Raw genomic sequence first — 27,707 nt, forward strand, 5'->3', positions numbered from 1 at the left:
TCACACCAAGGTTCAAAGCCTAGCGTATGAACAGGTGGGAAATAAATTGCTGAAGTACCTAGATTCCATTCCTGGATCTGCCTCTCTCTGTGCAACATTAGAAGTTATTTAACTTTTCTCAGTCCTTCACATTTCAGGAGACATAATATTCTATACTTCTCACCCACTGATTCATGTATGTGTGCGAGAAGTGTGGATATAATATTTTTATGTGTTATATAGAGTATATATATCTTTTATGTAGAATAATAACATAATGAAAAAATTATATAAAAATGCTTTGAAAACCAAAACTGCTAAATACTCTGAATAAAGTACATATCTATATAGCTTAAGTGCCTCATTAACACATGGGTAGAGGAATACAATTATATAATTTGGCCTAAATTTTGCCAAATCTCACTTCACCTTAGCTTAAATTTCTCACTTAAAAAATAATTTTACTCAGTGGAGAACTCCCATGTATCAAACTATGTGCTCAAAATTAATATCTATTGAAATGCATCAAGCAAAGAGTGACCATGTTCAGAAGATCCCAAGTTCTGTGCTGAATTACTATTGTGCCCCTTTCCCACTCTCAAACAAATGTTCCGTTTTGGAAGATCATTGAAATGGTCATGTAAATGAAGTACTACTCTTTATGACCTGCGTAAGTTAATTTTATAAATTCTAACAAATACCGACTGCAGAAAGAACGCAAGCTTTACACTTAAATAGAGAAGTACCTGGATTTTTATGGTGCTATCTTTAATTTTCTGAAACCTCCGTTTCTGTATAAATCCTCTCGTTCTAGCTTGAATCATGATAATGCTGCTCCTAATTTGTAAATATACTTGTCTTTGATGTTTTGTAGACAAAAAGGCTCGGTGGTGATTTTGTAAGACCACTGCTGCCTTCCTGTACAATAAAAACTGCCTTCTTGTTTGCCACGTCCTGAAGTACTGCTGGAGGGTCACCGCAGCTCTTTTCTGCTGGACAAACCTTCTCCGACACACGGCCATCTGAAGGAAGTACTGAATGCGCAGGGCAGCACACTTCTGTGTTTCCAATTTCCTTGTGACCATCTCGCAGAAAGCTCTTTGAGTCGCTACTAGAGCCTCTCTCTGGGGGTACTCGGCCTCCTGTGAACAAGTGACCAGGGAAGCTCCATGCCACTTCTGAGTCCTAAGTGCTGAGCCGTGAACAGCTGCACACTGAGCTTCGGTTCTGCAAGAGTAGAAGGCAGACTGCTTAGCACTGGCTACCATGTTCACCTCCGAGAGGGATTTCAGTCTCTCTCTAACCTTCATGCCCCTAAAAGCAGCCTGAATAATTCGCACAGACTTCTGAACTGCCAAAAATTTTTCCCTTTCCACTTTTACTCGGATATAGGACCTAAAATAATTCTGTATTACAGCAACGGCGGTTTTCTTTGCTTGATAATCGAGTTTGGCTCTGTGCATTCGGTAGAATGACTGAATTCGTGTGGCAGCCAGGTGCCTATGCTGCATGTCCTCTTGCACTTTACAACTTCTATATGAAGACTGTGTACACACGACTGCCTGGGTGCGCACTGCAGTTAGTGCCCTGTATCGTCTTTGGACAAAAATTACATTTGCTCTCAAGTGGAGATAATGCTTCCTTACTTTAGAGGCTTTAAAATGCTTCTGAATAATAGTGGCAGCCTGATGCTGTTCCTGAGTCGGTTTCCTTAGGATCATGTCCTGGAAATCTGCTTCAGTACAGGCTGCTGCTGCATTCCTGAGTGCACTGTGTTGAAGAGCTTTCTTTTTATTTGCTCTATATTTTTCTTGTATTACTTTTGTAGCCCACTGGATCTTTTGGTAAAAAAGATACTGCCTATACATTCTGTATGTGCTTTGTATTATGATAGCAGCTCTGTGTTTTTCCCTTAAAAGCTGTCTTGCTTTCATTCCCTTATATACAGCCTGAATGATCAAAGCAGAACGTCTCTGTCGAACAGAATTTTCTCTTTGCAATTTTGCAGCCCTGTATGTTCGGTAATGTTGCTGAATTAAAATGGAGGCATGTTTCCAGGTCTGAAATGTAACATATGTTCTGTGCATTCTGTAAGTGGCCTGGATGAGAACCGCAGCCCTGTGCATCTCCTGCAGCTTCTTCTTTGCCACCAGCCTTCGGTAAGATGACTGGATTGTAATGACCGCTTTTTTTAATTTCAAGAATTGGTGCAAATGATGCCTGGCACAAATGGTGGCCCGGTATTTTCTCTGAACAAAAACAGTAGCTCTTTTGAGGGAAATGAACCTTTTCCTCACCACTAAAGATCTAAACGTGCTTTGAATAAGGGTCGCAGAGGAATGCATGTTTTTCAAATGTCCCCTGGCTTTCATCCCCCTAAACGCAGCCTGAAGGATCAGAGCAGAATGTCTTTGTTGGAGATAACACTGCCTCTGTAGTTTTGCAGCCCTGCTTGCTCGGAACTGCTGCTGGATCACAACTGAGGCATGTTTCAAGGCCTGGTACTTCACATTTGCTCTGTGCATTCTGAAAGCTGCCTGGATGGCAGTGGCAGCCCTGTGCACCTCTTGCATCTTTTTCCTTACCATCCATCCTCTGTATGATGACTGGATTTTAATGACCGCCTTTTGTATCCGGACGAAGTGTTGGAAGTAATGCTTTGCACAGACAGTTGCACGGTACTTTCTCTGAATCCAAACAGCAGTTTTCCTGAGATGCAGGAATCTTCTTCTCATTCTGAGAGTTCTAAATCTCCTTTGAATAAGAGTTGCGGCTAAATGCATACTTTTTAAATGTCTTCTAGCTTTCATCCCCCTAAAACCAGCCTGAATACGTATGATAGAATGCCTTAATTTGTTATACCTTTGAAGCTGTGTGTTTCTTTCCTTTACTGCCCGGTACCTTTGCTGTATTGTTCTTGTTACCTTCTTTAACTTAGTAAAATAGGCTTGCTGTCTGTGTCTTCTGTAGTAGGATTGGATAAGCGTGGCTGCGCTCTGCATCTTTCTGAGGGTCTGTCTAACTCTTGTTCCTCTAAAACTTGCCTGAAGAACAGTAATAGCTTTCATAATTGTCAAGTACTCTGCACGCTGAATCTTACCTTCACAATATGCTCTATATCTTACCTGAATTATGATAGCTGCTGTTCTCATTTTATGGTATCTCATTTTTGCTTGATGCATTTTAAACATGGCTTGAATAACAGTGGCTGCCATGTGCAGGTGTCGGTTATGCCTTCTTACTCTAATACCTCTATAAATAGCTTGAATTTTAACTGCTGTTTTCTTTAAATTAAGGTATTCCTTACGTTGGTGGTTTGCAATTTTAGTACCTCGATACCATCTTTGAATTATGATAGCCGAAGCCCTGCAGTTTGTGTAGTTTTTTTTGGTTTTGTAAGCTCTATATGTGGACTGTATAGTGACTGCTGCTCTGTTGCACTCCTTTATTTTTTTTCTTACTTTCATACTTCGGTAAGCTGACTGTAAAACAACGGCAGCCGCTTTGGTTTTCAAGTACAACTGACGCTGTTTCCTTCCAATACTGTAAGCCCTGTAATACATTTGGATCAGACGAGCGGCTTTTTTCATGATTTTCCACTTCTTTTGTTGCACATACATTCTATAGTTTGACTGTATGATGACAGCACATTTGTGTTGCTTTTGAACCTGCCTTCTCACTCTCTTTCCCTTCCAAGTAGATTGAAGCCTCAGTGCTGCCTCACGGAGTTCAATGTACTCCATACGTTGCCTCTTTCCTGCAGTCCATGCTCTCAGATGTTGCTGGATGACTAATGCTGCTGTTTTTAACAATTTGAACTGTTTCTGGGCTTTGGCCATTCTAAAAGCAGACTGAATCCTCACTGCAGCTTGACGTTCCCTTCTGATCTGCTTTCGAACTTTCCAGCCACGAAAAGCACACTGGAGAGAAATTACAGCTGCCCTGGTCTTTAAAAATTGTGTTCTTACATCACGAACAGTCCTGCATGTCCTGTACCATCTCTGAATCTTGATAGTGGACTGAAGCACATATTGATATTTCTTCCTTTCCCTATAGCCTCTAAAAGCAGTTTGAATTTTAAGAGCAGCTATAGATTGTTGTTTGATTAGCTGGCGTACTTTATAACCTCTGTAAGCTGCCTGCAAACAAGTAACTGCTCTTTTGACTTGCAAAAAGTTCTTCCTTTGATTGACCTGTGCTTTGTATGCACGATAGTAATTCTGAATGACAAGAGTTGCTTTATAAATTTCCAGGTAGTACTGCCGCTTCTTTCTCATCCTGAAATAAGACTGTAGCGAAATAGCAGCTTGTCTTTGCAACCGTATCTGCTTTCGAACCAGGTGACCTCTAACAAAAGCTTGCAGTTTGATACAGGATTCCCGCATCTGCACATATTGGTGTCTCTTTAGTGCAGCCAGTTTTGCCGACCGATACCACCGCTGGATAAATAGCGAGGCTGCTCTCCAGTGTAAATATCGTTTCCGAGTTTGTCTCATCTTGACAATTGACTGTAACTTTACTGTAGCATTTTTTAGTCTCAGAAATCTTTTTCTGGAAATATAAGCTCTGTAACATGATTGAATCTTTATAATGGATGTGAGGATGTGAATAAACTTTTTCCTGGCTTGCATCCCTCTATATGCAGACTGTAGAACAAGGACAGCAGAACGTGTTTTCTGGTAAGATGCTAGAACCTTCTTCGCTGAAACATAAGCTCGAAAATGAATCTGAATTACAAGGGCAGCTTTCTTTATTTTCCTATATTTCTGTAATTGTTGATGTTTTCTTACTTGTGCCTGCAATTTGGTAGTAATTTTCTTAAGGTTTAGAAATCGAAATCTGTCTTGTCTCATCCTCCAGTAGGACTGAAGAACACAAGCAGCTCTGCTTTGTCTGTATAAATTGCGAGCTTTCATCCTCCTGAAAGCAGTCTGCAGTCGAATGGCCGCAGCCCGTTTCTGCAAATAGTTGGTGCGCTCCATCTTTCCTTTCAGATACGCTTTGTAGTACTTTTGAATGGTCAGTATAGCTTCTTTTTTTCTTTTATATAACTTTTGAGCTTGAAGGCACCGGAATCTTGTCTGAATGATAACAACACAAGATCTAATCTGAACATATTTCCGTAATTCTTTGTGCATTCTATACCATGATTGTATGACAATAGCAGATTTTTCTTCTTTAGCTCGTTTCCTGACATGCCATTCTCTAAAAGCTCTTTGCAATACTCTTGTAGCTTTTATTTGTAATTGCATTTTGCGTCGCTTCCATCTTCTGAACATAGATTGGATTATGAGACATGATGACTTTAGCATCTTATATCTCTGTTGATCATGTTTTCTTCTTAAAGAAGCCCGCCAATGTCTCTGAATTGTAACTGTGGCCCAAAGATATCGTTTGTAAGAAGTAACAGCAATTATCATTCTTATCCTAGATTGCAGGATAATTGAATAGTATCTCAACTTCAGAAACTGTTTTCTGGTGGAATATCTTCTCCAATACCTCTGCAAAAGGCAAGAAAGGACACAAAGTAAGACAGATGGAACCTTCTATACTTAATACCTCTGCAAATATTCATTTTTCTAACATTCTGTTTAAAAATAAACACATTAAATTAAAAAAACAACATCGCATTTGGATAATATTTGTGTCTTTTGTTTGTAGTTTAGTTTCTATGTTGATACAGCTGTAGCCAATTTAGAAATCCTTGTCTCAAGCCTAGTGGTATTTATATTGCATTTGTATTCCAGGGAAAAATATGAAGCAAGTTTATATTCTATTAGAATAACATATAAGAAAACAGTCCAAATAAAGCTATAGTAATATTCTGCTATCTATTGATTCTAAGTATAAATTTCCTATGAATATATCTTTGGATTTTTGTATTTCCCCCTTAATATCAAGGCTTCTAAGCTATCTTGTAATGATTGGAAACTGTTTATGTGGGGGATCCTATACAGGTCCAATAATATAAACACAGGAATCTGAGAAGCAAGCTCTGAGTCATTTTTTTCATTAAGAATTAGTGAATGGTAATTCCTAATTAGACACACAAAGTAGAATTCTGAAGATTTGAGAAGTGATAAATAGTTAACTCTTGAATAGCCAAGGTTGCTTTCTTCCCATACCACTCACATTCCCTAACTCCTTTGTTAGGGCAAAGGTGGGGAGAGAATTCCCTATCACAGCTTACTTTCCCTTACATATAAGTAAAACAGTATAGGGGCTAGGTACTTCTGTCTCCTATAGCACTATACCCATTGTCATGCAACGGTGCCTTGAGCAAGCACACCTATCCAGGGTGAAGAGAGTTAGGAACCCTCTAAGTTTTTCCTAACAGATATTGCCTATTCCTTACTATGTGTCCATTGTGGTTTTGTTCCTATTCTTCAGGCTGATGAGAAATAAGGAGAAATAAGGCACATTACTATGAAGAGATGTGTAAGTAACCAGAACATTTGTCCAACTACATTTAAGTGTATTAAAGCAAAATTGAAAACTTTGAAAACTGTAAGATTGGAGCACCTGGGTGGCTCAGTGCTTGAGCATCTGCCTGTGGCTCAGTGCTTGAGCATCTGCCTATGGCTCAGGTTGTGATCCCAGGGTCCTGGGACTGAATCCTGCATCAGGCTCCTGGAAGCCTGCTTCTCTCTCTGCCTGTGTCTCTCATGAATAAATAAATAAAATCTCCTTTTTTTAAAAAAAGAAAGAAAACTTTAAGCTTGATGCAAATGTAAAGTATTTTATTAAGCTGCCTTTAAAAAGTAGGGAAAAGTAAAGCAAATACTTGTCCAGAGATGTAGTTGCCATTCTTTTTCTTTCTTCCCCCCTAGGTGTTCGTTTGTGAAACCTTCAAACTCATACCTTTAAAGGTTCAATATGGATAGCTCATTTTGTATTTTGATAATCATTTATTCTGAATACTGCTACCAGTTTCTGTTACTGAAATGTTAATCAGTGTTGATATGGATCATGAAAGATAAGTTCATTGCCTCTCCTTGCAGTAGAGATTTTAGCAGCACTGCTGTCTTTAAATAGCTTTTACTAAAGAGCATTATGTATAATTTTCTTATTGAATTCTCACAAAACACAATAAGTTAGCATTCTTTTCTCATGTAAAGAAAAGAAAACTTATGATGTAAAACTTTTTGTAAAGTCATCAAGCAAGTACCAAGTATTGGTATTGGGCCTAGATTTTAAACCAAATAAAGTGCTACTTTATTTGTATTTATTATTTTTACTCTACCAAAGTAGAGTGGCAGATTGCTTTCATCACTCCAATTCTTCATTTCTCCCTATCTCCATAACCTTTGCCATATTTTGTATTTTCTCTTACTAAAGATACAGAGTCTCTGCTTGCTCTTGGCTATGGGTAGTCACAGAAAGAACACAGCACACCAGTGTAATCAAAGGTTTACCACCTTTCTGGCCAGAGAACCAAACAGGGCAGCCCTAAAAACACCTGGAGAGTCCCAGGAGGATTGGAGAGAAGGGATAGCTCAGGAAAGCAATCCCTCTTGTTATGAATTCTTAGGTTTACCACTAAGCTGAGTACACATGGGTCTGACAGCAGATTAGCCTTTGAGTACTGAATTAAGAAACACATGACTGCCTAGATCCCAAACTGGCCATTTGCTGATACACACATGTGACTGATACGAATATCACTGTAAATGCTTTAAAAAAGAAATGTTGATGTGGAAGCCATACCCATAGAAGGCTGATAAGAACTTGTGGCCTGAGCCCAACAAAGCAGATTACTTCATGAAACTAAAATACCAACATTCACATAGTATTTAAACAAACAAAAAATCTCTCATAATGTTTAAAATATTCAGTATATAATTAAAAAATACTTGGCATAAAAAAATACAGGTACAATTTCAACCTGTGTAGGAAAAGACATTCAACCGATGCCAAGAGACACTGGAATTACTCAACGAAGACTTTAAAACAGCAGATGTAAAAATGTTCCAAATATTGAAACTAATGGAAGGATAGAAAGTATCAGTAAAAACATCAAAGACACGTTTAAGAACCAAATGGAAATATTAGAACTGAAAAACACAATTATCAAAATTAAAAGAAAAAAACAAACCAAATCTCATTGGAATGGCTCAATAGCAGATGATAAACAAAAGAATCAATATACTTTAAGATCAATACAAATTATCTAGGCTGAAAAAGAAAAATGATTCAAAAGGCAATATCTCAACAAACCAAGAATAGAGAGGAACTTTCACAATATGATAAAGAACATGTAGTCAAACATCTACAACTAATGACAAACTCATCAGTGAGAAACTAGATGCTCTTCCATTAAGATCTGGAATGATGCAAAGATGTATCCTCACCACTCCTATTCAACATCTACTAGAAGTCCCAGCTAATGTAATAAGAAAAGGATATAAAAGGTATACAAGAGACAAAAATAATAAACCTTTCTTTGTCCACAGGTGACACAATCATCTATGCAGACAATCCAAAGAGATGACAAAAAAAAACCCTCCTGGAACTAATAAACAATCACAGTAAATTTGTAGGATATAGCACCATTAACATTAGTAGCAAAAAAAGAGAAATACTTCAAAATAAATCTAAATATACAAAGGACCTGTAGGAGGAACACTATAAAACTGTAATGGAAGAAATCAAAGAAGATCTAAATAAATGGAGAGATGTATCATGTTCATGGGTAGAAGACTCAGTGCTGTCAGTTCTTCCTAAATCTATAAATTCAATGCAATCTCAATCAAAATCTCACCTAATTACCCTGTGGATATCAGCAAACTGATTCTAAGGTTTATTTGGAGAGGCAGGAGACCCAGAACAGCAAACATTAAAGAGGAAGAAAGCTGGAAGACTAACATCATCCAACTTCAAAATTTACTCTAAGACGATAGTAATTGAGACAGTGTGGTATTGGCAAACTAACAAATCACTAGAATGGAACTAGGAACCCAGAAATATACCCATAAAACATAGTCAATTGATCTTTGGCAAAGGGATAACAACTGAGTAGACAAAGGATAATTTGTTTTCAAAAAATTATGCTGGAATAAGCAGCAACCATATGAAAAAGAATGAATCTAAACACTGGCTCTTAACCTTTCATAAAAATTAACTAAAATCAATCATAGATCTAAATGTAAAATGTAAAATCATAAATGTATAGGAAGTAACAACAGAACATCTAAGTGACTTTGGCAATGGCTTTTTAGATATAATGCCAAAAGTATAATCCAAGAAAGAAAAAAGTTGGTGTCAGGCATCATTAAAATTAAAAAATTCTGCTCTGTGGGGATACCTGGGGGGTGGCTCAGCAGTTGAGAGCCTGTCTTTGGCCTAGGACGTGATCCTGGAGTCCAAGGATCGAGTCCCACACTGGGCTCCCTGCAAGGAGCCTAGTTCTCTCTTTGCCTGTCTCTCTGTGTCTCATGAATAAATAAATAAAATCTTTAAAAAAAGAAATTCTTCTCTGTGAAAAACTGTTAATAGAACAAAAAGATAAGCCATACACTAGGAGAAAATATTGGCCAAATACATATCTGATAAAGGGTATGAATCCAAATATATAAAAACCCTTAAAACTCAATAATAAAAAATGGACAAGAATTTTAAATATGAACAAAAGATCCAAACATATCACCAAAGAAGACATACAGATGGCAAATAAGCATTGAAAAGATGCTCAACATCATACAGCATTTTAGGGAATTGCAAACTGAAACAATGCAATGCCAATATATATCTATTAGAACGACTAAAATCTAAAATACTGAACACCAAATGCTGGCCATGACGTGGAGCAACAGAAACTCTCATTCACTGCTGGTGGGAGTGCAAAATGGTACAGATGCTTTGGAAGACAGTTTGACAATTTCTCACAAACCTAGTTCTTTTGTTTTTTGTTTTTATAAACCTAGTTTTATCACATGATCAGGCAATCCCACTCTAAGATACATACCCAAAGAAGCTGCAAACCAATGTCCACAGAAAAACCTGTACACAGATGTTTATAACATCTTTATTCATAATTGTCCCAAATCAGAAGCGACCAAGATATCCTTTGATAGGTCAATAGATAAAAAAAAGTCCTGAGGTACATCCTATAATGGAATGTTATTCATCAATAAAAACATGTAAGTTATCAAACCAAAAAAAGACATAAAATCAACTTAAATGCATATTGCTAAGAGAGAAACCAATCTGAAAAGAGCATATATACTGATGGAATTGAACTACAGGACATTCTCGGAAAAAACAAAACTACAGAGACGATAAAAAAAATCATGGGTTGCTCGGAATTGTGAAGAGGAGTAAGGGATGAATGAATAGGTGGAGTCTAGAGGTTTTCAGGATAGGATTTTGATCAAACACACATAACACCACCACATAAACAGTGAAGCCTAAGGTAAACTATGGACTTTAGTTAATAATAATGTATCCTTGTTGGTTTATAAATTGTAAAAAAAAAATGTAATACAAAAAAATAAAGCAAAGCAATAGAAATGATAAATGCCTGCATTAACAGCATAGATTATTCTCATGTGTTTAAAAAACTTATTATGATTGAAAGCAAAAATTGTAACACTCCTTGATGTGATTTTAATTGTATGTAGATTCAGTGACAAGACAACTAAACATAAAAGTGGGCAACAGGACACAAAGGGACTTAGATAGTGGTAAGTTTTCTATATTCAACTTAAAGTAATAAAATATTAATTCTAAGTGGATTAAAAGTTACATACACTGTAACTCCTAGAGCAATCACACACAACAACAATAAAACATGTACAAAGGGATATAGTCAGAAAGAAAACAGACTAAAGTGTGACACTATCAAATGTTCAAAGAACTGAAAAGCCATGAAAGCAGAAAGGGAAAAACGAAAGAATGGAAACATTCAGAAACAGTAAAATGATAGAGCTAAATTCACATATATCAATAAATGCTTGAAATATAAATAGCCTAAACCACTGATCAAAGGACAGAGATTTTCAAAACATAAAAACTAAATGCTGTCTAGACTTCACATCATACATAATCATGTAAGTAATTAACAAGCAAAAGGAAAAAAAAATATATACCCTGCAGCTGATAGTCCAGTGAAAGTCAGGGTGGTTATACTAACAGCAAGCAAGGTAGACTTCGGAGTAAAGAAAACTACGAGGGATAAAAAACAACATTACATTAATAATAAAAGACCCAACTCATCAATTTCAAGGGTACATGTGCCTAACAACAGAGCTTCAACATATATGATGATAAAACAAAGAACTGAAAGGAGAAAGACATATCCTATTACAGTTGGGAGATCTGAACATTGTTTATTCTTTTACTCAGAGGGCAAAGAGAAAATTAGTCAAGATATAAAAGACCTAAACATCATCAACCAAATAGATCTAACATTTACAGAACAGTCTACCCATTAACAACAGAATATACATTCTTTTTAAGTACACAGAGCATTTACCAAGATTGGGATGAAGAAACTTCCTAGAAAAGGCCTATAGATTAGGAAAAAATAATTGCAAATCACTGGCAAAGAATATGGAAAGGATATGGAAATAACTTTAAATCTCAGTAAGAGATTACAACAATAAGCAAAAGATTTCAACAGACACTTCACAAAGAAGATAATCCTGAAGGCAATTAAGCACTTGAAAACATATACATCATCAGTGATTAGGGAAATGCAAAATAAAACCAAGATCAGATACCACTACACATCTAACAGAATGGCTAAAAAACACTGACATCACAACATTGGAAGATGTGGAGCAATGAGAACTCTCATGCACTATGGTGGGAAAGAAAATGGTACAGCCACTCTAGAAACCAGTTTGCCAGTATCTTTTTTTTTTTTTTTTTTTTTTTTTAAGATTTTATTTATCCATTGGTGATAGACATAGGAGAGAGAGAGGCAGAGACGCAGGCAGAGGGAGAAGCAGGCTCCACGCGGGGAGCCCGACACGGGACTCGATCCCGGGGCTCCAGGATCACGCCCTGGGCCAAAGGCAGGCACTAAACCGCTGAGCCACCCAGGGATCCCCAGTTTGCCAGTATCTTATAAAGTTAAACACATACTTACCAAATGACCCAGCAATCCTGATCATAAATATTTAAAGAAATGAAATGACTCAAAACTGGAAACAACACAGATATCTCCCAAGCGGTTAATGTCTCATCAAATTGTGGCACCTCCACACTACTCAGCAATAAAAGCAAACTACTGATATATGTAACTTAGCAGAGCTTCAAAGGTATTATGCTGAGTGAAAAAAAGTGAGTCCCAAAAGGTTACATACTCTATGGCTCCATGTATGTGACAATCTCAAAAAGGCAAAACTATGGTAACAGAAAATGGAGTTATGGTCTCCTGGGGCTGAGTGTGGCAGGAGGAATGACCACAAAGAAATAGCATGCAGAAGTTTTCTGGGTGAAGGAACTGTTCTATAACCTGACTGAGGTAGTGATTACATAAATATGTACATGTATTTAGTTTATGGAGTTGCACACCAAAAAAGACTATTTTACTGAGTGCTAATTTAAAACTTAAAAATTTAATTATGTTCACTTAAAATTTTTTAAAATCTAAATTTAAAAAATATATACATAAAAACAAAAATACTTGTGACCTCTTGCATCAAATCATAAAACCTTATTAGGAGATACTTAAACAAGACCTAAATAAATAGGGACCAGATACCATGTTCAGTATTTAAAGATACCAATTCTAACTAAACTGACCTATTAAATTTCAAATTCCAACACTTTTATACTTCAGATTCAAAATGTTATGCAAATGTAGAAGAATTAAAATAGTTAAAAACTTCTTTAAAAAGCAAAAGGAGGACTTAACTACTAGATATCTGGATTTCATGTAAAGCTAAAGTACAAGACCCAAAGATGAAACAAAAAGAACAGTGATACAGAAAAAAATTCTAGAAACAGAAGCATAGATATAAGAAAATTTGATGTATGCTAAAGGTGCACAGTAATGAGTCAAGGACAATTGTTTCAGTAAATGGACTGAAACAACTGGACATCCATCTATTAAAAAAAAAAATAGGTCCCTAACACAAATCAGGAGGGAATTAAGTGTGAAAGACATTACATTAAAGCTTTTAAAATATAATGTAGAAGAATATCTTCAAGGCCTTGGGTTAAGAAAAAAGTCCTTAGATGGTACACAAAAATACCACTAGCCATAATAGAAATTAACAATTTTCATTTCATAAAACAGTAAATCACAGTCTGAGATGAAGATATTTGTAACACTCATATCCAACAAAGGGCTAAAATCCAGAATGTTCAACATCTCTTGCAAATCCACATGAAGGCAAACAATTGAAATGAAAAAAAAAAAAAAAAAAAAGACTAACACTTAGCAAGAGATTTCCAATTTAAAAACATGTCCAATATCATTATCAAGAAAATGCAAATTAAAACTACTCCAAGATACTACCTCACAACCACCAGAATAGTTAAAATTAAAAAGACAATTTCCAAGTATTTACCTGAACATGGAGTTACATGAATGCTCATAAACAGCTGGTGTGTGCTATCACTATTTTACAATTTTTTTGGCAATATCTACTAAAACGGAGATATACATACTCAAAAACAAACAATTGTACTCATAGGTAAATATCAGAGTGTACATTTTATACCAAAAGGCATATTCATAGAAGTGATCATTGCTTATAATAGATCAAAACTGGGAAGCCAAATGTTCATCAACAATAGAAAAGATAAAGTATATTACAGAATATTATAGAATGAAAGTTAGACTACAGTTACACTCAACACTAATACATCTCACAAATTTAATAATGTAGAATAGAATAAAAGAATTTACATTGTTTGAACCTATCTACGTAAAATTCAAAAAACAGGCAAGACAAAATTATACTGTTTAAAGATGTACAGAAAAAAAGGCATACATTAGAGTAATGGTTATGGATGAGGGTGAAGTCTGTTGAGAAGATGACAATATTCTATTTCTTGACGTAGGTGATGGTTACATGGGTATTAACTTGGTGAAAAATTATCAGGCTCTACATTTGTGTTCTGTGCAATTTTCTATGTGTAATATTTTACATTAAAAGAGGTTCAAAAAAGATAATTTATTAAATCAGAATCCTTCACTTACTGATAGTAGTAGTCCGACACAAAAATTTTCAAATTAATAAAATAGATAAAATTATGGGGTGAAGTTTCAATGACATTTACATATGGTAAATTTAAATAGTACACCTCTCTGATGTTATAAAAATGGAATCTAATATCAAAAACAGATAGAAGGAATACGTCTACTATGCAAAGTAAGATAACGTTAAAAATTTTTTGCTAAGTAGAAAACTAACATAGGCATTCTGGGTAGATTATAGGTAATATTTTGTTACATGTAACTAAGTGGGCTACAGAGGAAAATGTGCACATTTATCCCAAATAAGTTTCCAGGCATATAGTAAAGATTAAACAAAGAGCTTGCTTAGAGTTTGTGGATATACAAAGTAAAATGGTATAGTATGTCTGCATGTACCATGGAGCAGAAGATTACAAACCTCTAATATAAAACAAAGAAGACAGAAGAGGTAAAGAATTAGACTTCAGAGCAAAGGAAGCATTTCAATTTGTTTGAGTCTTATGCTGAACATAGAGTTTTGGAGGTAGTTGGAAGGTATTAAGTATTTGTTCAAGTACCAAAAAAAATTGAAATTCTAATATATAATTGAAAACTTCATTATATTTTACTTTCTTCCTTAAAAATGATATTAAAACTTTTTAAATTCAAAATCCAGGATACTATACCTGAATAATTGATGCTGATTCATTTTGAACTTTTTCCAGTTTTTCCTTTTTTAACATTAATAATTTTCTTTGTGCTAAGAATCTTCGCCAATATTTCTGAATGGCCAATGCTGCACTGATCTCCTTTTTTAATCGCCGTTTTGTTAAGAAATTGATTATAGCTGATTGAATAATTCTTGCAGCTTTGTCTTGCTCCTTAAAGAAAAAAAAAAAGCAAATATAAAACAAGGCTTAGTTACTTAAGTTTGTAAGAAAGTCATCTATTAAATATTAATCAAGTTGATCCTGAAAAGAAAACAACCCCGAGACTTAAGATATGCTCATCTTTGGAGTATAGATACTTCTAGGAATGTTAAAAGGTCTGCTGGTGGACATGCATACATATTTATATGATTAAAGAAAAATTCCTAGGAAATATAATCCTAAAATAAAAGATCACAGACATGTTTGATATATCACAGGTCCTTAATAATCAATATAAAGGCAATTTAAATATGGTATATTTCTCAGATTATGGCCCAGAGAATTCATGCCTGATTTTGAAAAAAGGGGTGGACCATACAGGGAAATAAAAAAGAAAAAAGGAGACCCTAAAATAAACAAAATGCCTTACAATATAAGGTAGCATTACTTTGTTATAATTTAAACAAAGGAATGAACAAAAAGGGAGAAGCAATAAAATATTTCCTCTTAGCATAGAATACATTATGGTTTTAAGGCACAGACACTCAAGAAAGACAACAGAATATTGGGTTATGAGAAGTGGCATGGAGACTGCTGACCGAACAGGAGCTACCTGCCCTGGGAAAACTATAGGCTAGTACTCTACCCATCTCCATGTCTGTCACTTCTAATAATGAATTACTAGGAAAAACAACATAGGTTAAATACTTACTAGGCATCAGGCATCATTCTAAACACTTTATGAATGATTCATCTAAATCTTACACAACCATAAGAACAGATGAACAGGTACCACTTTTATGACTATGGGGAAACTGAGAGAAGTCAAGTAGACTGTCAGTTCACTGGTAGGGTAGGCAGTATTTGAACTGGGCAATCACTTTGTCATACTCTCCAAGGTAGGATTTATAGTTTTAGTTATCTGAACTGGACACTAGAATATAAGTTATTCCTTCTGGTGGAAAGAACAATTTTAAAGCATGTTTGATACCCTTTATGTAGCTATCTGGGACAGCTCACCATCAAGGATGGGTTCTACACAGACATTAGCTATCGATGCTAATTATTAGTTCTAATCAGTTGTTGTTATCTGTGAATGAAAACTGCACAGTATGGGAACATATTCAACTATGGAAGGGATCACACAGCCACTCTAAGGAAAAATGTAGTTAAGAGATTGAAACAAATACTACAAAATGGTGAGTCATATATTAGATCACTTCTAAGTGAAAAAAGACTAGACAATTCTAAAACTGGGCTGAGAAATTATGCCCAAGTTGATTAAGCCATTGAACATCACTGTCAGTGCCCCTATGAAGCATTATGGCCTTTAAGGCTACAGATATCCAAATTAAAACCACTCCCTCCATCCACAATTTCAAAACATATTTCAAAGGTACAATAATCAGTGTGGTACTAGCATAAAGACAGGCATACAGACCAATGGCATAGAAGAGAGAGCCCAGAAATACCTCTCATTTTGTGGATAAAAGATCGTTGGCAAGGTTGCCAAGAACTTTCAATGAGAAGAGTCTCTATAATAAAAGATGCTGGAAAAAGTAGATATCCACATACAAAATAAAGAAGTTAGGCCCTTTTCTTATACCATATACATAAATTTCAAATGGATTAAAGTTCTAAATGTCAGACCCAAAACTATAAAACTACTTATAGAAAATAGAGAAAAACTTCATATTTAGCAATGATTTATTGGATAACACCAAAAGCACAAGCAACGAAAGAAAGCAAATAGACAAGTGGGATAACAACAACATTTTTAAAAAATGTGTTCAGCAAAGGACAGAATCAACAGAGGGAAAACTTAATCTATAGAATGAAAAACAAAATTTGTAAATCATATATCTAATAAGGGACTCCTATCTAGAATGTATAAAGAACTCCTATAATTCAACAACAAAACAATCAAATAACCTGATCTAAAAATGGAAAAGCTATTTCTCCAAAGATGACATACAAATGACACACAAATGAACAGATCTTCAACAATGCTAATTGTCAGAGAAATGCAAATCAAAACCACAATGAGGTATCTCATTAAGGTTAAGGAGTATTGGCAGGAATACCTCGTGCATCACTGATGAGACTGTAAAATGCAATGCATAGTGACCAATATGGAAAATAGTATGGCAGTTTCTTAAAAACTTTTAAAAATGAAACTACCATAGATCCAGTAATCCCACTTCTGGATATATATTCAAAAGAACTGAAAGCAAGGTCTCAAAGAGGTACACACATAATCATAGCAGCATTATTCACATGAACCCATGGGTGGGAATAACCAAAAGATGAATGGATAAACTAAATGTGATCTATGCATACAACAGAATATTATACAGCCTTAAAAATGAAGGAAATTCTTCCACATGCTACATGGATGCACCTTGAGGATGTAAGCTAAATGAAATAATTCAGTCATAAAAGGACAAATATTGCATGATTTCACTTATATGAGGTATCTAAAATAGTAAAATTTATAGAAAGTACAATGGTGGTTACCAGGGCTAGGGGGAAGAGGAAGTGGAGAGTTATTTAAGGAGCATAATTTTAGTTTTGCAAGTTAAAAAATTTCTGAAGATTTGAGAAGCTTGAGTGGCTCAGTGGTTGAGAGTCTGCCTTTGGCTCAGGGCATGATCCCAGGATCCAGGAGCAAGTCCTGCATCGGACTCCCTAAGAGGAGCCTGCTTCTCCGTTTGCCTATGTCTCTGCTTCTCTCTGTGTCTCTAATAAATAAATAAATCTTAAAAAAAAAAAAAAAAAAAAAAAAAAAGCATTTCCTATTAGGTTAAAAAAAAAAAAAGAGTCAAAAGTTGCATTTGAGTAAAAATTTCTAGGGGCAAGGGGCATTCTTATAGTAGGCTAAGGTAAGTTAACACTTAAGACAATCTCAATCTTAAGTAAACTAAAATGGAACAATTTTATGTGACATTAAAGAAGCTACAGGTGGAAAGTAGATAAATCCAAAGAGGCAAACATATTACAAAAACTAGCAACTGTTTGAAAACTTAGATAAACCGATGGTAAAAGTTCCAATGCTGACAGTCATGTTTTTTCTCTAAATTAGACTGCACGTCAACATTTTTAATGCTATGTCGTTAAGCCAATGTGTCACAAGCTTGTTTTATTTTACCTTGTATATGGGCCACATACAGGGATTTACTTTGCTTTACAGTTTATGCCTACTCTTTGACAGGGAGAACTAAAAGGTAGAATGTGGAATACCCTTGGATAATCCTGCTTCATTTGTTAGGTAATTGGGCTATTAGTCAATTTTCACTTGTCACTACAAGAACTTGAGCCAGTCTATTCTCCATGGATAGTTTATATGAATTATAACAATAACAAGAAAGTAAAATATAACACCTGAAAAATTAGCTGTCTGAAGTTAATATTTATATATTTATTAGCTTATAATATTTCTATGAGAATATATAGGGAACCTATTGCTTAATGTCCCAGATAGCAAATGAAAAGACATCATTGGATGTTAGTTTAATTGTTTAAGAGAGGGAGCATGGTCCCCTGGAGAAAAGAGAAAAGCAGTGGTCTTTAAGAAACAAGGAAACTGCTACTACCTAGACCAAATAAATAAATCTGGAAAAGAGATCTCACCAGCAAAGAGCTAAGAAATCTATACAGTTTACATCTTATTAAAGTTATCCTGAGCAGAAAAGAAAGCAGATTTCATTCACCCTCCCCCCCCAATTCTGATAAATATCCATTTCACGGGATTTATTTATTTTAAAAGGTTTTCTAGGTTTTTTGTTGTTGTTGTTTTTTTAAAGACTTTATTTATTCATGAGAGACACAGAGGCAGAGACACAGGCAGAGGGAGAAGCAGACTCCCCGTGGGGAGCCTGATGGGAAACTCGATTCTGGATCCCAGGATCACACCCTGAGCCAAAGGCTCAGGTGCTGAGCCATCCAGGCATCCCTGTTTCATGGGACTTTTAAATCTCTCATTTAATTTCATATAAACAGAATTAGTGAAGTAATCTGAGGACCAACCAGGAAAGAGTCTTTGCTGAAAACTCTCCTAAAGCAATTTTCCTACAAAGTTATCCTCTAAAGGATATGTGGGCAAGGAGGTAGATTCTGACAAGGGGCAAAAAGGCAGCACAAAGAATGTCTGGTAGCAGAAAAAACCATATAAGCCACTGCCTATTTCCCAAAAGTTACTACCAAGAGTTTGAGTATGGTAAGAGCAAATTATTTCAATTAGTGTTATTTCTGAGTTTGATAAACTATAACAAAATACATAGTATGTTCAAGAGTTGTCAAAATGTAGCTATTTTATAGTTATTAAGAACTCTATTATAAATGCATGGTAACTCAAAATTGAGCAATATCAGATGGAAAGGATTTCTGAAATATCTAATAAATGTATCAAGTATGGCTGTTTATTTTGATTTTTTTTCCAAATAAGTGAATAGGATCATTAGTGGGAAGAGTAGAGAGAAAAAAAAAAAGATTAAAATAGTTTGTTCAACTTGAGCAAGGAGACCATTTTAGAGATGGTTAAAAATTATATTTTTCTCAGAATTAAAAAGAAATGCTTACATTAATGCAAAATTTTGTACTATAGGGATCACAAAGGGAAATAATACAAACATACCTCTCCCTGTGCCCAGGTCACAAACATTTTTTTTTTTTAAGATTTTATTTATTTATTCATGAGAGAGAGAGAGAGAGAGAGGCAGAGACACAGGCAGAGGGAGAAGCAGGCTCCATGTAGGGAGCCTGACGTAGGACTTGATCCCAGGACTCCAGGATCACATCCTGGGCGGAAGGCAGGCACTAAAACTGCTGAGCTACCCAGGGATCCCTTTTTTTTTTTTTTTTTTTTTAAGATTTTATTTATTTATTCGTGTGAGAGAGAGAGAGAGACAAACATTTTGAGAAATAAAACAACAGAAACCAAACTACCACTTTTAAACTAATAAAGGATACAAAGGAAAAGTTTCAAGACAGACAAAAAGAGCTGGCTAACTGAACTACAAATCAGATACTGACACCCAGACCCAAGGGGCACTCCAGCACCAAGATCAAGGCTCCCACAACACAGCATAAAAAGTTCATGGAAAACTCCTGGTTCCAGAGATGGGTTAGATTCCAAGAAGAAAAAAGCTAAGTCAGGTATCCTCAGTTTACTTTCACAAATTCATAAAGGGGTAAGTCATTTTACCTCCCCTAGCGCAAACCAGGGGACAGTGGTTGGAAAACTGACATATCCAGTGAAGGAAACATCAAGAGTCAGGAGAAACGCCCATCCCCAACTCAAAATACACGCAATTGTCAATATTATGGCAATAACTTCACAAATCATTAAAATGTCAAAATCATAATGAGAATCAATCAACTGGTATTTTGTGACGTATAATTCACATTGTAGTGTTTTCATTTTGGGGGAGTACCTGATGGCGTTTCATATCTGTTTTTAGTTTGTATTTTCTCCAAGTTGTCTGTATAAGTCTAGCAGCTCTTGTTTCTTTACAAAGATCCAAAAGCCTTGAGCAAAGAAATGATAAATAAGTGATAACCACCTAAGAGAAAACAGAAGAGATGAAAACAGAAGTTTGATGGAGAAAAATAGGCAACTTGCTGTCACCTTCTGAGACTTATTATTAGTTAAGAAACTCTTGCTTACCTTTTCGTCAGGAATTGTATTGGACATGTCTGAATGATTAATCATAGCAGGTATTCCACCAAGGTCTCTAACTGCAGACCTAACCAACTGAAAGTTTTTCTTTTCATTTTCTAGAAGTTCTTTGTATAGTTCTGAAGTGTTTTCTACTAGGCAAATAAAAAAAAAAAAAAAAAAAAAGAGAGAGAGATTAGATAGCTCTAGTCAAAAATCTGATGTGGCAGAGAAAAAACTTGAAAAGTTCTTCAGCCAAATGGGGCTAACCGTGATCAAATGCTTTAAGAGACAAATCCAGAGAGCTTCCATCAGATTCAGATGATGAATTTAACACCACCGAACCAGTCTGCGTGCATTCTATGGTTTGAGTAGTACGCTGACATATAGCATCAAAGGGTACATAGTAAGGGTGGTAGTGATGGATCAGGTAACATAACACACGGCCATCTGAGAAAGACACTGTAAAATTCTCCACCTAATTGGAAATAACAGATAATTAATTAGCTGTATTTAGATAGTAATATAGATATTAATGGTTTTATAGTCCGTATTTCCTCTTAGTAGCTAAGAAAATCACATTAGGTGATAGCACCTAGGATAATACCATATTTATAGCCAAATTATCAATTATAAAATACTATGTCAAAAATAGAATTTGATTATTGTGCTAGGAGAAATAGGGTCCCTCAAAAATTTCATGTCCTACCTAGAACCTCAGAATATCACAGTATATTTCACAATATATTGTTATTGCAGATTTAATCTGTTAAGATGAAGTCATAGTGGGTACAGTGGATTCTTAATCTAAATATGTCTGGTATCCTATCCTTATATGAAGAGAGACACAGAGACAGATATACAGGAAGATGCTATGTGAGGACCAAGGCAGAAACTAGAGTAAGGTGTCTACAAGCCAAGGAATGCCAAGGATTGCCGGTAACATCAGAAGTTAAGAGAAAGGTATGAAAACACATTCTCCCCTAGACCCTTCAGTGGCTCACTAGTATTTAGTTAAAATGTAGAAGATTGTCCATATATCTGATAATGTTTTCTACTAACCATATTGTTCAAGGTATAACAGTTTATTATATTTAGTAACATGTACTCTGTATCATTTTTCTGACTTCATAATCCACACCAGATTTTTTAAGATTTTATTTATTTATTCATGAGACACACACACACACTGAAAGAGGCAGAGACACAGACACAGGTAGAGGGAGAAGCAGGCTCCATGCAGGGAGCCCGACGTGGGACTCGATCCTGGGTCTCCAGGATCCGGCTCTGGGCTGAAGGCAGCGCTAAACCGCTGAGCCACCTGGGCTGCCCCAGACCAGATATTTTATTCATTTTCACATATTTACATTTAAAGGTATACTTCATATAAAAATACAGTATCAATATAACAAATGGTTACAAAACACTCAACTCAGAGTTTTTTCTTCCTTCTTATACCCCGTGGTCAGGTTCTCTACTGTCCCCTTCTGCATGCTGGGTTTATTTGCATCTACCTTTAAAATAAGGGTGTGATCTTTAGGTGCCCGTTCTGTGTAAATGTCTCCTATTGAGACTCCTGATTAAGGTATATTTTCTTAGTAATACATAAAAAAATCATGCATTATACAACTGGTGACAGCTAAGATAAAATACAGTATGTGAAAACATCCTCACTCATTTGCAGAAAAGTTTGCATATATATAAACTACATTATTTTAAAAACACAATAAAATATTTTGTGAGTAAATTCTGGCTTTAACCAAAAGGTACTTAAAGATACTGAAGCTAAAACAAAAACACTTACTTTTTTATTATAGAAAGCACAAACAGCATTTACCCACTCCATCAACAGCTTTATGCTTTCACTATATTGTTCAAAGGAACCACTATTTCTGTTGTCTTTTTTCTTATTGATAATAACATCAGAATGGCATGATTGTGCAGACATTTTCTTCATACTCTGTGTGTGTTTTAAAAAGTCAATTTCTTCTTTTAACTGATCTAAATTAAGGGAAATATCCACCTGAAACACACAAAAAAGGGTTACATGTATTTATGTTTTTCAAGTATCATTTTTAACCCACAGAAGTTAGTTATTGTCTTTTTTTTTTTTTTTTTTTTAAAGGCAAACATAGTTTATGCGGAAGTGATGGAATACGTAGTGGTTAATGTATAGTGTGTCGTGTGTAAAATTATGGGACACACAAGCCTGGGTTCTAATCTCATTTCTACTTCCTATCAATGCTTTAACTTCTAGCTTCAGTTTTCTTACCTACGAAGCAGTGAGAGCACCTTCCTTACAGGGGTGTTGTGAACAGTAATTTGAAATCTATTTAAAGCAATTGTCCCAGTTCCCAGAACAAAATAAATCCCAGTAACAGTCTATTTGATGAAAAATGCTTTTATAAATCAATATTAAAAATTGATAAAAAGTGTAAAATTTACGAAATGTACAATACCTGAAAAGCAAATGCTATTTTCCAAAGTAATGCAAGAGTTTTTTCTCTGTGTCTATCCACAATATCCTTAGATAGGATTGCATTTCCTATAAATGAAAAGACAGTCTGTTAGCACAATATATCTACATATCAATTTTTGGTGAGAAGAAAATGTTCTATCTTTACTCAGTTTTTACCATGTTCATCATTTAATTGAATTCCCTGTGATCTAAGAATTTGAAGAACAATGTCAACATTGTGCATCTTCTGAAGACGACTTATTGCAGGCATCCTGAGTTTCTTTGAGAGATTCCAGTCCCGTGTGAGAAGTTCCATGATCCGCCTAGTAAGGGAATTTTAAGATGACATTATCATGTAAAAACATATATGAAAAGCTCCCTGCATCAAATGGTGGGTCTCAAACCCAGACCTCAAAATATCATAAATATCCTCCCTTTAGCCTCTCCACACTGAGATGCTAAGAATCTGTCAATGCATGATTGTCTTTATCATGTAAAGAAATATACTTAACTTTCCTTTGAAAAAAACAAAACAAAATGCAAGATGAAGTTTATTTAAATGCAGTTATCACTCACATAAATCTTTCAAATTTAAAGGATTTTAGGTGAGAAAGAGCCCAAAAAATGAACTGAAAACTGTGGCTCCATAATTGGCAAGTAAGAGTCATTTCTCATTTTAAGCCTGGGGTTTGAGGTCTATGAACAGAATGTAAGAAAAGAAAAGAAGAGACATACATACACAAATGCACACATGAAAAAAACAACAGAGTTCTATAGGAAAAAAGAAAGGGAAAGGAAAGGAGGAGGATTTTTATGGAGGAGCTACTGTATTTTACACATTAAGCAAGTGCTTTCTTTTCTTATTTTAATATTTTAATCCTCATACCAAGTCCTACAATCAGGCATTATTATCCTTTTTTTTTTTTGCAGATGAAGAAACCAAAGCCCAGGGAAATTTAGTAAACTGCCTATAGTCACATAGCTAATAACATGAACTAAAACTGAGTTTTAATAGATTTGAAAGCCATTCTGTTATATCTATACCAGATTAATGTAAAAATATTTGAGTACCTATCTTAAGAAGGCATATACTAGAACTTAAATTCAAACCCCTAATATCATCTAGTTCACTAGTATTTTATGTACTAGATAGTAATCAACATTTCTACAGAAAAAGCAAGCCCCCATGGAATATTAGTAGAAATCTGGTATACAAAAATCAAGTCTCTTAACTAGTTAGAATTCCTGATCAACTAAAAAGCAACATCATTCAACACTGCTTTTTTCAAGTAACTCTTGATATAAATGTCTTCCATTGTGGAAAACAGCATTGAACATAAAACCAATTACTGCCTGTTCTGGAAAATGGAGAAAGTCTAAAACCGTGAATTCTTATTGGCTAGAAAAACAGATGTTGTGGCTTGGATTCATGAAATGAACAAATTAAAAATATATAAAAATAACATGTGAAACATTTTCATCAAATAAATGCTCTAGCCTATATGGAAATTGCTCAGGTGAGAGACAGCTAAGGTTTCAAAAGTCACCTTGTTGTGAGAATATATAATCAGAAAAGAATGTTCACAGGAAATTTAATTTAGAAGGAAACAAGTGACATGTATGTTGTTTTTGAAGAACTGGGGAGTTCTAAAGATCCAGAGATCCCTTCCTCACAAATATCAAATGTAATATAAATTGGGAAGTTTCCTAGAAACAAGGCAAATGTCTCCAATGCTGAGATCCAGAAGAGCCCAACTGCAGTACCATGTTCATGGCCACACCTTCCAAAGCAGAAACTCGTAACTCACTGGACTCATAAAGAAACCAATTTTGAGGATTCTAATTTGTTACTGAGAAATACTGTGTGATTTGAAGCCAGACATCCTGAGTTCATGTCCTAATCATGGTATAAAACTTGGGCACTCTTACTTGAGAGCTTACTTTTCCTCATGTGTAAAACAAGGTTAATAATACTTACTAGAATTGGTCCCAAGTAATGTACTACTTATGAAACCACTATCAACATAATGTGCTACTTAAATGTTTGATATTTTAATTAGTTCCATGCTTGTCCCAACTCCTATTCTGGGGCATCACTGGTTTCTACTCACAGACCCTTGTCACTGTCAGCATGAAAAAAAATTCTGCATAGGAAACAAGGTTTCTGGATCTAAAATTGACACCATTTTACAAAAGTGTTGTGGATACTTATCCCAAATTTTTTTAACCCTTAAAAAAGTTATTGCATCACAAGAAAGAGCAAGAAAGAGGGGTGCCCGGGTGGCTTAATTGGTTAAGTGTCCACTCTTGATTTTGGCTCAAGTCATGATCTCAGGATCCTGGGATTGGGATCCTGTGTGTCAGGCTCTGTGCTCAGCTTGAGGATTTTCTCCCTCTCCCTCTGCCTTTCCCCCTCACTCACTCTCACTCTCACAAATAAATTAATTTAAAAAAAGAGCAATAAAGACAATATAAATACAGAAAAGTGTTTTCCAGAAAATTTTAGTCTATTCCGTTAAGTAAAATAATTCTATTTTCTTATACTTACACAAGGCGCACTCCACACTGCAAGTCTACAGCAAGATTTGTAACAGCAAAATCAAATTCATCAAATGGTGTCTGAACATGGTTAACAGGTAATCCCAATAAGCTAAGGTGACGGGAGAGGTCACCTTCACCACTTAGGAAGTCTCGTGAAAAAGCCAGAAGAATGTCTTTACTAGTCTGTGGAGAAATAGGTTCCAGGTATTAGATCCCAAGATTATAATTTTATTTAGATAACAACAGATTCTTATTCTGTGCATATAGAAATAAAGTAAAATGAATGGTATTATATTAAAAAAAGTCGATTTTACATATGGTAATAACGTACATATAAATTTCCAGTTTAAGGCCTTTTAAAAAATTTCTCTTAATAACAAACTCCAAAAATTAATATTCATTTGACAATATGCTAAATTAAGAAAGAAATCTCTCCCCTGTTAATTCCCTAGAAGCATAGTTTTGCTGATTTGATTCTCGGATAGGGATGTGTGCTGGTTAAAGGTCAACGAATAAGTTAGACAGAACTACTAATAAGATGGACTAGATAGGCATTCTTATCCTATTCCACTCCAAAGCACTCTTCTTTGGGAAACTTAGAAGTTTTAAAAGTGAAAATACATAATAAAAACAAGCAAAAGTCTTAAATGTGAAATATAAAAAGAGAAAATGAAAACTATACCTTGAATTCAGCATCTTTACAGAAGAGACAAGGATCATGATCAATAAGTTTGGATATTTTGGCATAATCAAGGAAACAAACCAACAACAATAGCTTTTTCAATGTAAACTTAGACAAAGCTTCTTCATGACCTTAAATAGAAATACAAAAAAGCATAGCACGTTAATCTGTGAAAGATAAGTTTCACCTTAAAATATGACAATGTACTAATAAAGAAAAGTATTAGTAAGCACAAATAGAACACCATGCGTCTTTCTGCTTTTAATGTTTGAATTCATGCAATACTCATAGAAACTCTGTTTTAATATTTGCAGCTCATTGAGTAAGAAGCAGATGTATGGAGATATCAAGTGATGTAGTCTCTCTCATGCAACAAATACTTAATGAGCACCTACTCAATGCAGGTCGTATCCTAGGTGCCATATGTATAATAATGAGCTAAAACAAATACAGTCTCCACAGAGCTTACAGCCTACTTGTGAGGAGAGGGTGGGTAGAGACAACAAAAAGGTAAAAATAATTATAATGATGGAGGAAATGATGGGGAATGACGGGTGTAAAGAAAGGGAGAATAGTGGAGAGAAGGACTATTTATACTGGCATCCCTAAGAAGATAAAATTTAAACAGAGACGAGGAAGAATAAAAAGAAGCCATTTAGGTATAGTGTGGAAAGAATGCAATGAAGGTAGAACCACTCACCATCTCTATATAGATGAGGAACAGTGGGGTGTCTATACTCAGCAGCTATATCGGGATTCCAAAGTAAGCGATTCAGAATAAACACAGCCAACCCTGTGACATCACTGTTGTCTTCCAAAGACAGGAGTTCTCCAAAAACTGTCTGAAAAGAAATCAAAGTCCAGACTATGTGACCTTTGAGGAGCAAAGGGATACAATAAAGGGAAAGCAAACTACAATCTTCTAAGGATTTGGCAATGTTCTATTTTCTAAGTAGTATGGAAATAACATGGATATTTGCTAAATAACCTTTTTAAACCATTCATGCTTTGTGTATTCTTTAGTGTGTACGGTGTACGATGAAAAAAACCAAAAGCTCAGGACTAAGATAATTTCTTAAGAATCATCTGACAAACCATATTTACATTTTAATTTTTTCCTTTAAATTAAAGATCAAAAGTAGGCATGTTGTTCAAATTCAATGATTAATTATTCTACTTAAGTATATCATGAAGGTACAACAGAAACTTAAATATTCAAAATTTTCTAATAGTTAACAGGTGGAAATCCATCTGGAAATAATCTAAGATAATAATTTGGGAAGTTCAGATCTGTTTATAATTAATGATTTAAACATGAAATTAATTTAACATCAACATGCTTATTATTGATTTTTAAAGGAACTAGAAAAAACTAAAACCATATCATACTA

General features: G+C 35.1%; 1 protein-coding gene across 2 annotated transcripts in view; it reads right to left on the reverse strand.

The window, feature by feature from the left end:
* Nucleotides 1-27,707, reverse strand: part of ASPM (assembly factor for spindle microtubules) — a 71,413-nt gene that overhangs the window by 19,901 nt on the left and 23,805 nt on the right. Inside the window, exons 8-18 of one of the 2 annotated variants that reach the window (XM_077902336.1) lie at nucleotides 27,017-27,158; nucleotides 26,317-26,447; nucleotides 25,642-25,817; nucleotides 23,271-23,416; nucleotides 23,095-23,180; nucleotides 22,440-22,658; nucleotides 20,906-21,113; nucleotides 20,645-20,790; nucleotides 20,412-20,540; nucleotides 14,797-14,991; nucleotides 3,105-5,480 (exon numbers count right to left, since the gene is read on the reverse strand). In XM_077902336.1, coding sequence (XP_077758462.1) covers nucleotides 3,105-5,480; nucleotides 14,797-14,991; nucleotides 20,412-20,540; nucleotides 20,645-20,790; nucleotides 20,906-21,113; nucleotides 22,440-22,658; nucleotides 23,095-23,180; nucleotides 23,271-23,416; nucleotides 25,642-25,817; nucleotides 26,317-26,447; nucleotides 27,017-27,158 — 3,954 coding nt within the window. Of the gene's footprint in view, nucleotides 1-725; nucleotides 5,481-14,796; nucleotides 14,992-20,411; nucleotides 20,541-20,644; nucleotides 20,791-20,905; nucleotides 21,114-22,439; nucleotides 22,659-23,094; nucleotides 23,181-23,270; nucleotides 23,417-25,641; nucleotides 25,818-26,316; nucleotides 26,448-27,016; nucleotides 27,159-27,707 lie in introns of both variants that reach the window. The other variant, XM_077902335.1, reaches the window with a different exon arrangement.

The sequence above is a fragment of the Canis aureus genome, chromosome 6, assembly GCF_053574225.1.
Source record: "Canis aureus isolate CA01 chromosome 6, VMU_Caureus_v.1.0, whole genome shotgun sequence".
NCBI lineage: Eukaryota > Metazoa > Chordata > Mammalia > Carnivora > Canidae > Canis > Canis aureus.